This window comes from Glycine max, chromosome 16 (assembly GCF_000004515.6).
Source record: "Glycine max cultivar Williams 82 chromosome 16, Glycine_max_v4.0, whole genome shotgun sequence".
Taxonomy (NCBI): domain Eukaryota; kingdom Viridiplantae; phylum Streptophyta; class Magnoliopsida; order Fabales; family Fabaceae; genus Glycine; species Glycine max.
Window position 1 is genome coordinate 36,517,677 of NC_038252.2, and position 15,266 is coordinate 36,532,942.

Sequence of the window (15,266 nt, forward strand, 5' to 3'; positions counted from 1 at the left end):
TATATTCAGTACTTTATTTAAAAAAAAAAAGTATGAACATTAGTAGGAAAAACATTGTGTGGGGATTCAAAATTATTTTTTTTAGTCTATAACCTAATAATACATATATAAATAAAGTAACAATAAAACTTAAGACAATTAATAAGATTTACATATTATCTCATTTTGTAAAACAAATGTTTAAAATAATTTTACTCATGTCTCATTTCCCAATTAATTCGAAACTCATTTTCATTAAAATTATGCAATGGCATTTCACACAATAATTGTTTACTAACTAAAATACAAGGCTAAACGAAACACAGTCTCAACCAAAGAAAACGGCATCACTTAAATACGAAAACCAAATGAAATGAATAAGACAATCATATTCCAAACTAGACTTCTCTGCTTACAAAAAATTTAATTATTCATTCATATTACTTAGTGTAAAACTAACCTCTTCTGCTAAACTAATTTGGATTAATCATTGTAAACTTATAGTCTATAGTCTTATATGAGATGTGGACGTTAATGGGAGGGGTAGGAGTCACATTTATGAACAGTGTCCTCAAATAATTATGATACAAAACTGCGAATGAGGTCACTTCTTACGTACACTTTGCATACCAAAAAGGATTTTGACGATGGATTGGTTTAATTAAAAACTATTTAATATATCCTGTAATTATATTTTTTGAGAAAAAAATAATTTTAAAACTTTAATATCTTTAATTATTGCCCTAATTAGATTTTAATTTTTCAATAATTATATAGCTCTTACTTAAAATTTCTATAACATTTTTTATAAAATTTTTTTGTCTATCTTTATTTGTCATATCACCATTTTATAATACGTTTATTTTTTCCTGTGTATCACTTTCCTTATCATAAATTATGTTGTGAGAATGTGTTTTTAAACAATACCAATCATTTTCAAGGACCTGTAATAATGCATTTTTTTCTTTCTTTAACATGTTTTTATTACTAGATTATTATGTGAGTTATACTTGGAAAATAAATTTAATATAGAGTGTGTGCTAACAAAAAATTGTCAAAAGAAAGTGTCACTAACATATGTCGGAGAATATCTAGAGGAATCTTTTGGCATGTGAGATCCCCGTGGGGAAGCTTGCTAGAAATAGCTTATAGTTGCCCAAATGAAATGAATCTGCTCCTTCAGCCCCCATATCCAAAATTGAGGATAGTTTAGAGCACTCATTTAGTTTTAAGAGTACCATGCTTCCTTTGCAACGAGGCAATGAGCTGGTTATCCAGTTTTCTAATAGTCCCCACCACCAGCAACACAAAATCTCCGAAGATCTAATTCTGGATGATTATGCTTCTCTGAATGTCAATGATTCTAACCAAAAATTCATCACTAGTAGCAGCAGCCAACCAACAAAGAAACTTTTCTATGGGGCAAATAAAAAGAATCATGACTCAAACGAACATAAGAAGAAGATGATTCATATGGAGATTGAAAGGAAAAGGAGACAAGAAATGGCTACCTTCTATGCCTCTCTTAGATCCCTTCTCCCTCTTGAGTTCATCAAGGTGTGAAAAACCTATGTTCGTTTGTTATTTTCTTCTTTTTCTATACATTGTCTTGTAGAACTCTTTGATTAAAATCACTCAATTATTTCTATTTTAGTGGATACCCTTTTGGAAATCATGTTACTCCTTCATCTAATTACTAGTATTAACAATTTTTTTCCTTAAGAATCTAAATATATTGAATCTCCTATATTTCTGTGATTCACACAATAACAGCTGTTTTTTGTTTTTCCTTTTTTTTTTTGGTTATCTGATATGGTTAAAGTTTTCTGGGTTGTTTAGGGTTATTGTGATGGTTTTTTCAGGGAAAGCGTTCAATATCTGACCACATGAACGAGGCAGCGAATTACATAAAGCACATGCAGAACAATATCAAAGAACTTGGTGCCAAGAGAGATGAAATGAAGAAACTCTCCAATCATTGCAATAATATGGAAAATAACCATGCGGGCTTGCATACATCTTGCAACTTTACTATCCATGAGAATAATGGTATTATGGGAATCGAAATCACCAGTGGCTTCAGAGAGGAAAAGCCTAAAATTTCAAAGTTACTACAGTTTTTGACTGAAGAAGGATTTGAAGTTGTTAGTTGCTTTTCAACAGAAGTCAATGGCAGATTGCTCCACAGTGTGCAGTGTGAGGTAATTAAGAAATATTCAGGGTTTGTTTTTAACTTATTCTAAAAATTTACTCTAATGTAATTTCTATATTGAACTTGATTAACAGGTTAACAATTCCAACAGCGTAGATCTATCTGAGCTGCGAAAGAAAGTTTCCAATGCATTTCCAACATTTAGATGTTCTGATTAACCTTGTGGTTGGAGCTAGCTATAGCCTCACAATCTGGCCAATAACAGGAAATTTACCCATAACATGCATTTTAAACGGAGAGCTACACTATGCATGGTACTTAGAAAAATCTGAGTTTTAGTATTGTTATTTTTTGGATTAATAGTTGAATGAGTTTGAGTTTGAGAAGTGAAAAAGAGAGAGGGAGAAAGACAGAGATTCATTAAATGGAAGCTCGTTTAAATATTGGTAAAAAAATGTCAGTACTAAAACCTTAATTTTCTCAGGCTACCATAGAATTTCTCCTTTAGATATTTCTAACTTGATAGACTTTGTTTGGATGAGTTTACTTGCAAATTTTACATTGGCAACTGTCCCCTTTTCTCTTTTTGATTTGGACTCTGATGCTTTGCTTGTGAATAATGAGGGAAGAAGAAAAAATCGTTTACTTGCAACTCAAAAACGAACTTTATTCCAATTCCTTTTGTAGCTTTTCTGCAATAAAATGGATTCAGTTTCTGTCTTTCTTTTTTTTCAAAGTTCACAGATGTGCGTTAATTGTTTACTTGTAAGTTTTACCTTCATTGTGTATGTAATTAAACGTAGAGTTTATGGGGTTATTTTACCACGAGAATCTCTTATCCATCATATATACGTGTGTATTTGAGATTTCTAAGATATATAATTAAATTTAGCATTCAATTTTCACCCTTCACCCTTACTGGAATTATGCCACGAACTTTGAAACGGCTTATATTGCAAGACGAGCTGTGTGATATTGAGTATAGCTTGTAGACTGTTGTCGCATGCTTGAGTTTTGATTTAAAATTTAGATGTTAGAGGAAATTTTGTCAAACATTAGGTGTTAATTGGTATTAGGTAAAACAAGTGCATTATAGAACTACAAGTTAAACATGTCTTTTTTTTAAAGGAGATTTCAGTTTGATTTCTATCTCACCTTACTAAAATCAGTCTAACATCTGAAATATTACTAACAAAGATATATTGTGCCTAACGGGGGGAAAACGAAGGACTGATAAACAAAAAGGTTAATTATGAAATTAATTTGTCTGAAGCTTATGCTTCCCTCCCTTTACACATAAACAGCTCCAGAAATGGACAGCAATTGTAGCTGTGGAAATCACTGCAACTGTAATATTGGTGATCGCAAACTTCAGGTGATGTCCACATTTCAAAATCATATATATGTATAACTTTTTTCTATTAGGCTGATACTTTGAATCTTTAGCTTTAGAAATTCATTAATTCGATTGAAACGTACCTTGGATGCATGCGGAGTGAGATAAAAAAAAAAAATTCATATATATGGCTTGCTTTCATCTCAAGTGAAGTCAATTATGTTTGCAATTAATTGTCGACTTAAGAAAAATTGTAATACGTGTATGCCTTAGAATAGTTTTTATTTATCAGAAAACGATTAGTTAGGACATTGTGGCTTTGCATTGATAATATGATGTACATCATACTGATATATAGTTTTGATAATATAAAAAATCGAAATATAACTCCACAACTTTTATACTAACGTGCAGTTTAATTTTTAGTAAGCAAAAGTCATATTAAAAGAAGTAATTTTAACATCATGTTCCTCATTAGTACTATGTGATAGTGATGATATAGGTATAACATTTCATAAAGAAGGAAGAAAAATACTTAAAGATGTTATAATTTGTATGCTTTCTTACTGCATGTCAAAAAAATAAACTTGTATGCTTCCTGTGCCATTCTTCATTTTGTCTTTATCGTGAGTTTGCACCCCAAACAATGATTTGTGCTGTTGTGACAGTTTCCCGTACGTTAGGAATTAGTACACATTAGGTAAATAAATTCTTACATATGCTAATATATATTCAGTTGTGATAGACTGATAGAATGCTTGCAAATATGTTAACATAGTGATCCTCTTATATATTTTTTGCCAAAATATGCTTTAACTTTCTGTAAAACATAGTAAAATTTAAGTTTTAATCTTTCAATAAAGAAATTTTATTGGTTTTATACCTCATATATTTTTTTAAGCAGTCTTCATCATCACTCTTGTTGATGATTGTATACTAGTATATATACACATTTCAATATATCATGTTACACGTTACTGCAAAATAATAATTAATATGATATAAGCAGATATGTGCCACATCATTAATTAATAATTAAATGATGATATGGATCATTTTAAAAAATAAAAATAACATTTATGAAGATCAAAACAAACAATATAATTTTTGAAAGATTATTTTTTTAAAACCAAATTGAAGGATTAATTAAAACTAAAATTAATTATATATATGTATATACATTTACAATAAATAAAAATATATTTGAATCTATATTTTCTCTTTTTTCTTAACAAAATAAATCTAATGGTAATACTTAAGTAATTATTAATAGTATTAATATTAAATTAGAATACAAAATTCGTTTAAATTAGTTCATAAAATTAACTCACACGGCGTGAAATTCATCTTTAAAAATGTGAACCCTGCGTAGCTAGCTCTATAGGAGTTTTGTTGGTTGAAACAAATGATGGACAGTAAATCATTTAATAATTTCAAAATTTCTTCAAAGTTTAAGAATATAACAAAATGAAAGAATTTATTATAGCAATTAAAAACATTAAGGGATTAATTTTAAACAAAAAAAACTTGAAGAATAAAATCGTTAATCATAATAGAATAAAATAGATAAATAAATAAATGTACTTTTAAAAAAATGTTATATATAAAAAGTAAAGAAAACTATAGGTCAGGAGGACCCTCCCTTGCTTTCTTCTCTGAAGCCTCTCTAATTTTTTGTATCTCGCTGTCATTTGGCTTCCTCTCTCTAATGTGTCTGTTCTCCTTTTATTTTTTTTGGCTTATATAAAGAGAGGAGGGATAGCGAGGACATAAGTTTCCCTAGCTAGGTGAATACATAAGCTATGGTTAATCAATTGAATGTAACGAGTTTAATATATTACCAACATGCATGAGTGGCCAGTTGAATGTCTTGAGCAATAACTAACGCTCTAGCAATTAGCTAGACCTCAAGCAGAAGTCGCAAACATTGTATTCTGTCTGCCTATAACGTGATTATGAAAATAATGTATGGGTGGCTTTATTGCTAGGTCAAATGATTATCATCTCTGTCCCTTCAAAGTAAGATTGCTTCTCTTATATGTTAATTTGGGAGTATAAACACCTATTTCTGTGGTGGTATAAGTAGTTACAGAATGCATCTAAATTGAGAAAAGAGTGCATCTCAGTGTAAACATAAATATTTGTTCTCAAATTATTTATATAGCTTGATGAATATACCAATATTGTTTTGGTGATCGATAATTTACTTACCCATATTTGGATTGAAACCATTTGAGATATGGTCTTAAATGAGAATATATATGATTAAATGGTCAGAAATCCAACTAAGTTTTATTTAAAGGCAAAGTTTTGAAGCCCTCCCCTGATATCGAGAATATTGGACTTAATGAATACAAAATTTCTTAAGGTTTATCATGATGTACTTTTTTGGTCTGGTATTTCACGTACACAATATTGGTTCAGGGCCCCAGATCTCTGCTAAATACACTTTGTGGTGGAATTAAGTTCAATATATAACCCTAGTCCTACATAAATATGCTTTATGTTTTTGCTTCTGTCGCTTAGATTTCTCAACTGAACCCAATTATTTAAAGCATGAAGAGATAAATGATGTTTGACAATTTAAAAAAAAAAATTATCAAGAAAGCCTACATTTGAGAAGCTAAACGGCGATAGATCTCAGATTTTTTTGTTGGTGAATAATAGATCTCAGAATTTGATACTTATACATAGAATCTGCTAGTCTCTCCATCATATTTATCCGTTAGGTAATGTTCTTAATAAAGTTGCACAAAAGAACAACGGAAATAAATCTAAAGTTACAAAATATATTTTCAGTACACAACTGCATTTTATTTGGCCATAAGGAATTAGGGCAGAAGAAGGTATCCGGGAAAAATGAGAGTTAAAATTTTGGTATGAGAAAATGGAGCAGAAGAGAGTGGCTGCAAAAAATAGAGGATTGAAGTTTTTAGATGGGAAAGTGAGATGAAGAAAGGTGGAAAAAAGAAACTGGCTTGGAGTCTTTAGAAGGAAAAGTGGGGCAGAGTTTTTAGAAGGAAAAGAAAATAGAAGATTGAAGTTTTGCGAAGGAAAAGTGGTGTGGAAAAAGCTGAATAAAAAATACAATCAATTACATTAATTATCTTATAAGTCGCTTTCTTTCTTCCCTCTATGATTTTTTATTATATAATTTCATATACAAAATTCTTGTACCAATTCAATTTCTCAACAAAATGTAGTGGGTGTGAAGGATCCTATAGATTATAAAAAGAAAAATGAACATAATTATTAAGATAACAATCCATAAAAGAATACAATTACGCCATTTGGCATTCAATTGCTTCATGGCCCCTAGTGATTTAAAGTGGTGGTGTTGTACATTATTGGACATGTATACAAATATATAAGCTTAAATATAAATATATCATAATAATATGGAGTAAAGGAGGCTTTAACCTCCTTCCACGTGTATTCATTTAAATGCGGCCCAATAAGACTGAATGACCCACTTTGAAGAGATTTGTGTTATTTTTAGGCCCAAACAAAAGATATCTGGTGTTTTCATTTCATTTTCTGATAAAAGTAGTTACTAAGTCAAATTCCCCTCTAATACTATATGGTAAGTCAGTGTGTACAATTCAAACAAACGATGTAAATACCCATGTAATATACGAACCATAGACAGAAAAAAAACATAAACTTTTTTCTATTTCGTCTCAAATCATGATCTGACACCAACACTGACTCCTTTAGCCCACAGATGTTATATCGATGAAACGCAATTCTGCACACTCCAAAGCACGATTTGGAAGATGCAAATTATAATCTAAACATGATTGAATAAGAAGGATGTTCATTGCTGTTTGGTTCAAAATCCATTAGCAGTTTAGCACTAGTCTTGCATTTAGGAAACTCTTCCATCTCATTTGCTATTAATTGAGCTAGACAAGGCGTGCAAAGCAAAATAATACCCATTTTCAATACAAATTCTCGGAAATCCTCGGATTTTGAGAGCAAAGACAAATTTTAGAGGTGGCAGGGGAAGACGTCAGAGCTTTTACAGTGTCTCAGATCAGCAGCTTGTAAACAAATTTGAGTCCTAACAATGATCAATGATGATTGAACTATTGCAATAAATCTTAAAGCAGATGATAAAAATAGTATTTACACAAGTTATTTAAGTTCTACATGGGCGAACTCACCCACAACACAAGTGAGGTATGAAGATGACCTTATTTTAGTCCTGAAGTCACGAAATCCCCACCACAGTTTAAAAGAGACAATTTATTTCAGGTTGAAGCAAATTGAGTCATGGGGTCAATTTCCTTTCACCTTTTAGTTCATTGCAGCAGTTGATAATTTAGCATGCAATTTGAGGTTTTTAAAAAACACCATTATAGTATAGTATTTATTTCCTTAATAGTATTTACCAAAATATACAATCTTTGATGTCACATGCAACTGCATACAAGGAAGTGTGCCTCGTTTCTCTATTGCAGCGATTAACACATAATCACATGAGAAAAGCTTATAGATAGATTCTGCTTCAAAGAATTTAACCATTTAAAATTCCAATGTTCTGTTACAGCTGGTATCACCAACATGGCTCTTCCACCTAGGAAGAAAACTGATGGATACAAACTGTAAGGCCTAGTCAAATTCTACAAAAGCAGTGTAAACAGTAATGGACCACAACAAAAGAATAACTTCTGTAGTATACAAAAGGTATGCTGCTATTTCACTTCCACAAGAGATTGCAAACTACAAAGATGGCCTCAGTCCTCACCACAAGAACAAGGGCCATAATTTCCAAAAGATGAACATCAATTAATGTATGCCTATAAGTCCATCAAAAAAATACCTGAAGTAGGTGAATCTAATGTGCACAGATCAAACATTACTGATCCACAATGGTATCAAGACACAAGTGGTTAAAAACAATTTAAAAAATGATAACAAAAGAAAGTGAACTCAAATGGTAAGAGCATAGCTTTCCCCTCCTAAATCCCTATACATTGTTTCTGTCATAGGTAAACTTCCACTGCCAGTATACTAGTTTAACATCTAATGAAATTGTGTTACCAGATATTAGAACTAGAAACTCACCTGCCTTTTCTCCTAGACTTGAAAGGGAACCTTGAAGGGGTTGAAGGTGAGTACTCGACAGGCAATTGGGGTGGCTCCAATTCCCCACTGAGCATTCCCACAACCTCCTTAATTGAAGGACGACGAGCAGGTGACTTCAGCAAGCAAAGCAACGCCACCTTGATGCAGAGAAGAGCTTGCTCCTTATCCAACAACTCAGTAGACTCATCAATCAGCTCAACAAGCTTCCCATTTCGTGCGCAATGGCGTGCCCACGACAGCAGATTCGCCCTCTGAAACTCAGACAAGGGCGAACCGCTGACCTGAAGTGGGCGCCGCCGGGAAATGATCACAAGCAACAACACCCCAAAGCTATACACATCAGACTTCTCAGACACTTCCCCACCATAGCCACACTCAGGAGCAACATAGCACACAGTTCCCCTCATACTAGGAGTACTACTCACACCACCACTCTTTGGAATCTCCCCACTAGCAGAATCAAAGCTATTATTCCTCCTCCCTCTCCATAACTCACCACTCAACCCATCCATCCACCAATCCATGTTCCCACGGTTGTTCCTACTCCTACTCTTGCCCTTCCTCTTATCCATTGCATCATCACTCATCCACCAATCATCACCACACTTCTCATCATCACTCTTCACACTCCCACCCTTCCTCTTTTTCTTCTTCTTCTTTGCCGTCGTCTTCGCATTCTCCTCAAAACGCTCCTCCTTCCACCATTCCCTCACCGTCCTTCTCTTCCTCTTCATAACCCCATCAAGCTTTTCCTCTTCCATTGATTCCCACCATTCCAATTCCTTCTTCCTTCTCTTCTTCTCCTTCTTATTTTTCTCTTCCTTCCCTACCACCACATCTCCATATTCAATTCCATTTTTCACCCTTTCCTTATTCACATCCCTCCCAATCCACTCCATCACATAATCCTTAACTTTTTTACTCTCCCCAACCCCAACCTCATTCTCATGCTTCCACCACCAATCCCTCACAGAATTACTCTTCAACCCTCTCCCATTAATCTTCTTCACACCCTCCTTCTCACTCTGCACACTACCCTTCTCAAACCCCGGCGAGGCCTCAGCGGCGGACACCGCCAAACCCGTCTCCGGCGAAGTCATCGCCGCCATCTCCGGCGAAGGCGATTGCTCCACACCCAAACCACCATCCTCCATAAAAACACTATGAGCACTCTCCACCGATCCACAATCATCAGCAACAACAACAACAACCTCCTCCTCCTCCTCCTTCTTCTTCATCTTCTCTTCATTATCAACACTCCCACATTCCAGAACCTCAATTTCAAACCTCGGAGTCTCCGAGCTCAACCTCGCAAGCCCAAAGTCCCCAATTCTCGGCGAGAAATCGCGATCAAGCAAAACGTTGCTCGGTTTAATGTCGCCGTGAATAACAGGGGGGTCGCAGGAGTGAAGAAAGTGAACACCTTTCGCTATGTTGAGGATAATCGAGAAGCGCGTGTTCCAGTTAGAGAGTTCGGGGCACTTGCGGTGCAAAAGCGCGTCTTGGAGGTTGCCGTTGTGCATGAGCTCGTAGACCAGGAGGAAGCGGCGTCGTTTCGGGTCGGAGCAGAAGTGCGTGGCGGTGATGACGTGGCGGGAGAGGAGCTTCGAGGCGAAGAAGAGTTCGTTGTGGAACTCGCGCTCACCCTGGTGGTGGTTGGTGGCGGAGTCCATGAGCTTGACGGCGACGGGGGCGCCGGCGAGGGTGCCGGCGAAGACGGGGCCGAAGCCTCCGTGGCCGAGGCGCGTGGAGAAGGAGTTGGTGGCACGGCGGAGGACGGAGAAGGAGAGGCGGTGCGGCGGGGAGGTGGTGGCCGGAGAAGGAGGGTAGGTGGTAGCGCGTTTGCGGGTGAGGGTGCGGTGGCAGAAGAGGAGAAGGAGGAGGAAAAGGGAGCATGTTGAGACGGTGGCGGCGAGGAGAGGAGTCAGAAAGTGGTGATGGTGGTGGTGGTGATGACGTGGCGGTGGCAGCGGATGGGGTGTGTCTGATGGGGTGGATAATTGTCGGGATGGCATGTTGTTTGAGGTTAAGTGGGTAATGGGTTGGTCATGGTTTTGTTGTGATGTTTGAGTTTGAGAGAGTTTTGGGAAGAAGAGAAGAAAGAAAGAAGGGAGTGGAGGGAATTTTCTCTCTCTTATGTTTTGTATTGTATCTATGGAAGACTTTGGAGTCTGCCAATGTGTCAAGTCATGTGTGTTTGTAAGAGATGAATGTTTCTTGCTGTTTGTTTGGATCGGGATTAGCACCCAGCATCAGACAAGTACGTTTATGGTACTACTACTATTCATTTTCTTATTGTTTGAATAAATACAATATTTATATTCTAAAGAACTTTTATATATATACATATATATAATAAATTTGTTGGATTTTGTAACAATTGTCTTTAAACTTACACTAAAGATGATTCTATATATATTAGTTTATGGTATACAAATTTCTAAACTGATGATATTAAAGAATAAAAAAAATGTCATTATTGAATATGGTTGACAAAATTTACAATGAAGCTAGTCAAAGGATGGTTAGCATTCTTTATTAAATATTTTAACTATTTTAGAAGTTAATATTGAAGAAAGATATATATGTTTTTAATTAATATAATTAATGTTCTATTATTAAGTACTTTTTGTTTTAATTATTTTTATAAATTTATTGAGATTATGCTTTTAGATATTTAATGTTAAGTTGAATGAAATACAATAGAATGTCCACAAAATTAAGTTTGGTGACTACTAATCAATGTGTTAAGAGTGTTGACTAAGAAGGCAAACGTGCAAATGTTTATTACATGCGACAAAATAACCTTTGCTAAATTGAAAACATTAACTATAGCAAGGTTATTGGTAAAATGTATAAAAAGATTTTCAAAACAAACCCTAATTTAAATATTTTTAAAAGTATAAATTAAATATTAAATAATGTTAAAATTATCATGTCATTAAATGAATGAAATTATTCACATTTAAAATATAGAGTTAAATTAATAATTTTTTTTTGTTTTTTATGTTGTTCGAAATAATCTGATTTAATATATGATTAGATATTAAATATGAACATCTCAATTCAAATCTTAATTGATCATGTGAAAGATTAATTCTGTTAAATTCATCTCCTATTCATTGAATTTGATATATAAAAGATTATATGTATAATTTTGAATTTTGTATCAAGTTGGATGTGTACATCTAACCTTCTGTTTGATTTAGACGTTTCCTATAAGCGTGTGTCTTAATACTCAAACTTCTGATGTACCCTGTAAGATCCTTTTTATACAAATGTATCTAATCCTTGAGGCTTGTGGGGGCTAGAAGTACTCCTTTCATTATTTATTTATGTATTTTTCTATTACACTGTTTCTTGTTTTCTAGTTTGCTTGTGTTAATGTGCACAGCTATATATACAGGCTGGGAATTTATTTTTCTATTACTACTCTGTTTCTTGTTTTTTCTAGTTTGCTTGTGGTTATGTGCACAGCTACAATTGCACCACAGGCTGGGCATTGATGTTACTCAATTGACTTTGTCTCAAAATATATCTGTAAAAAGCACTTTTCCAGTTGTTATGATTTTTCTTTCCATGTGTGTTGACAAAAAAATCAGTGCCTAAATATCATAATACATTCTTTTTATATTCTCATAGTTTATTTGCCTCTTTTCTTTAAATGCAAGTAAAAGGAAAAGACTAATTATTAAAACTTTTATACAGTAGAACTTTGGAATATAATCTAGCCAATAACTGCCTTAAGTATACCGAATAAGAAATTAACAAATAAAATATTTTATAAAATAATGGTAGTAATAATACATTTATAATGCTTTATTTTTACTTTTTATTGTCTTAAAAACACTTGCCGGCTTCTCCTTGTAATATTATTGAATCTATGTAGCGTTTTATATTTTTCTTAAGGATTCTATATCTCAAGGATTTACTAACTGTTTTATTAAAAAAAAAAGACTTACTTTCTGTTTATTTTATATTTTAATACAATTAATTTTAATATAAATGAATGAGTTGTCAAACATGATTAGGGTTATGTTAAAATCACTGCCAGTCATATATTTTACATTAAATTGTATGTTATGTGGAATTAGTTTTGATGGTTAATTAACTAAAAGCAACTAGTACTTAGTTAATTAATTGATTAATTTGTAACAGTAATTAATCATTTGTTTGCCTAAGGTAGGGCAAATGTGAAAACCTACTACTTTTGTAATGGCATGCTAACTACTATAAAGGGTTTACATAAAATATCATCAATTATTAAACATGAAGAGAAGATGTGAAAAGTAGAGTTTGAGAGCTCAGCACAACAAGTGGGGAGTAGGTGATTTTCCTTTTAACCTTTTATGCTTCTTCAAACTTTCCAATTTCCTACTTCGAACCAACCCTCGTGCTTTGTTTCAGTCATAATTACCCATGAGGTCATGACCCACACTTGGTGGTGCTAATAGTAGAAGATCACCAAAACGCCTTTGATGTTTTTGTTTTGGTAGATTTTGACTTTGTAATCTACTTATTGCAAGTTTGTCCTATGGTGATAGTGACAAATACGCATTAATAATCTGTCTTAATTTTGCCTGTTTTGGATCAAATAGGAAAAAAGATTCCCTCCTTTTCATTGTTGTCTTTTCATTGTTAATTAATAATACTGGTTTTTAATAGAAGAATATAACTATTAACTAATAATAATATATCTAAAGACTAAAGAAATCTATCACAATTAATTAAGTGAAAGATATAAATTGTTATAGATTCTACTTATCTTTGATTTAATTTTATGCATTAAAAAAATAATCCATCTAAAGACATTATTAGTAAGCAAGATTCTAAATATAATAATACTTTGTTACTTAAACTAAAGATTGAAATTATAGGCTTGAGTCCTTCTCTGTATTACCTAGCTTAGTAGATATGTTATTAATTATATCGTAAAGTAAAATTAATTATGCATGGCCTATTGGGCCATTGATTTATCATGTAACGGGAAAGGTCATTTACAGGCTCTCAGACAGGTCATTTATAGAGTCAATGAAGATAGCTGGGCATTTTCTTATAATTCTTTTTTATAACTATTTTTATAATTAGGAAAAAGATAAGTAGAGAAGAAAAAAGTATAAATTTGTTTTACCAATGTTTCTTCTTTTCCTCTTCTTCCATCTTGTAAAAAAAAAGGAATAAATAAAATGAGTAACATGGAAAAGAAAAATAAATAAATTATCGTGTGCGTAATACAACACTTGATTTAGAAAAAAAATTGTTTAATAAACTTTGCCTGCTTTTTCTATCAGAAAGAAGAGAGGAATTAGAAATTTCTATTCACAGAAAAAGAGATTGTTTTAGTCAATATATAGATAGAATATAGCAGCATCTACATTCCTTTAAATATATAAATAGAAAATTCGTTATTTTAAAATAAAATTTTATATTCGCATATAAAATATATCTATCTTCAGATGTACCAAAAAAAGAAAGGCATTCATCTTTAGACATCAATTTATAGCATCATTTAATTTCCTTCTACATGTCACGTGTGAGTGCCTTAATTTATTGTTGAAAGTCGCATGCCAATGATAGTTCTTTATTATCTCATCGTCGTAAAATAAAAAATCATGAAGTGAGACGGGTCCATGCCCATAACTATCTTTAATTTGCTCATTTATGAGATAGTTTGCAGCTTTTACAACAAAGCTTTCTTTTGATAGTAGTATTTTTTATTCATGAATTTTCTATGTTTAAAAGTTAATTGAAATTCTTGTTAATTCAAATAAATTCACTAATTAAGGATCTGTTCGGTAATGTGGAAAAAAAAGTAAATTAAGATAAAAAAAGTTAAAATTAAAATAAGATAAAAATGTAGATCTCACATTATTTTAACTGTACTGTTTTTTTCTTCTTTTTTTTACTTTCTTTTTCTTCCTACATAGATTTTAAACTCGAGATCTAAAGTCAAGATGAATCAATCTTCTTGTCACTTTGAATGACAAACATGTTTTTCTTTCTTTAGGTTTGACGATTTAATTTTTTTTAAAAAAAATAACTGGAAAATTTAATAAATGTTTTTGCTAAAAAAATTTGCATATAAGGCTTATTTTTTAATTTTAAAAGAAGATTAAACTGATTTTTAATACTTACAATGCAACAATTGTTTTGGCATGTAATAAAAATAAAATTCACATATACTTATTAATGGTTTAATTGATGAATTCACTGCCTGTTTGGTTAATTGGGTGTTCACAATGAACTTGTGAAATCTTTGAAGTAAGAAATACTGTTTCTAAATAATTTAATTTTTTGGTTAATTTGACATAGATTTGCTTCTTCTTTTTTCTTTGGAAATTAAATGTATTCACGTTCTTATTTCTTTGGGAAAATGTCACCTAGGGATTTTTTCAATCCAAACTAATGTACTGAACTTTGATTTTCTGAATTCAAATAACTTCTTTAAGGTAATGTTTGGTTTAGAGGAGTGAAACATCAATAAATAAAAGTGAAATGAGTTTAAATGGAATAAAATGGACATTTAATGGACTATTACTTTTTATTTATTATTTACCTATTATTTTTTATTTGAATTTTTCATTTTTTACATTTTTTTTCATTTCAATTAAACAATCTTGTTTTCTACCCTCTTTCTTTCATTTGCATTCTTCTCACTTTCTTTTCTTTTTATCTCTCTCTACCAAACATAGCTTAACCCTCAAAAGT

The 15,266-nt window shown here is 32.4% G+C and overlaps 2 protein-coding genes across 2 annotated transcripts; one reads left to right on the forward strand and one right to left on the reverse strand.

Annotated features, from left to right (window-relative positions):
• The first annotated feature begins 1,047 nt into the window (after positions 1-1,047).
• On the forward strand, positions 1,048-4,493 carry LOC100780888 (transcription factor bHLH118). The gene is made up of 3 exons (XM_003548186.5): positions 1,048-1,536; positions 1,842-2,180; positions 2,266-4,493. Exons 1-3 carry the CDS (start codon positions 1,219-1,221, stop codon positions 2,347-2,349), a joined length of 741 nt encoding a protein of 246 aa, XP_003548234.1. The 5' UTR covers positions 1,048-1,218; the 3' UTR covers positions 2,350-4,493.
• Positions 4,494-7,976: 3,483 nt separating this feature from the next.
• On the reverse strand, positions 7,977-10,799 carry LOC100794183 (receptor-like serine/threonine-protein kinase At4g25390). Its single transcript, XM_006599577.4, has one exon. It carries the CDS (start codon positions 10,571-10,573, stop codon positions 8,534-8,536), a length of 2,040 nt encoding a protein of 679 aa, XP_006599640.1. The 5' UTR covers positions 10,574-10,799; the 3' UTR covers positions 7,977-8,533.
• Positions 10,800-15,266: the final 4,467 nt, after the last annotated feature.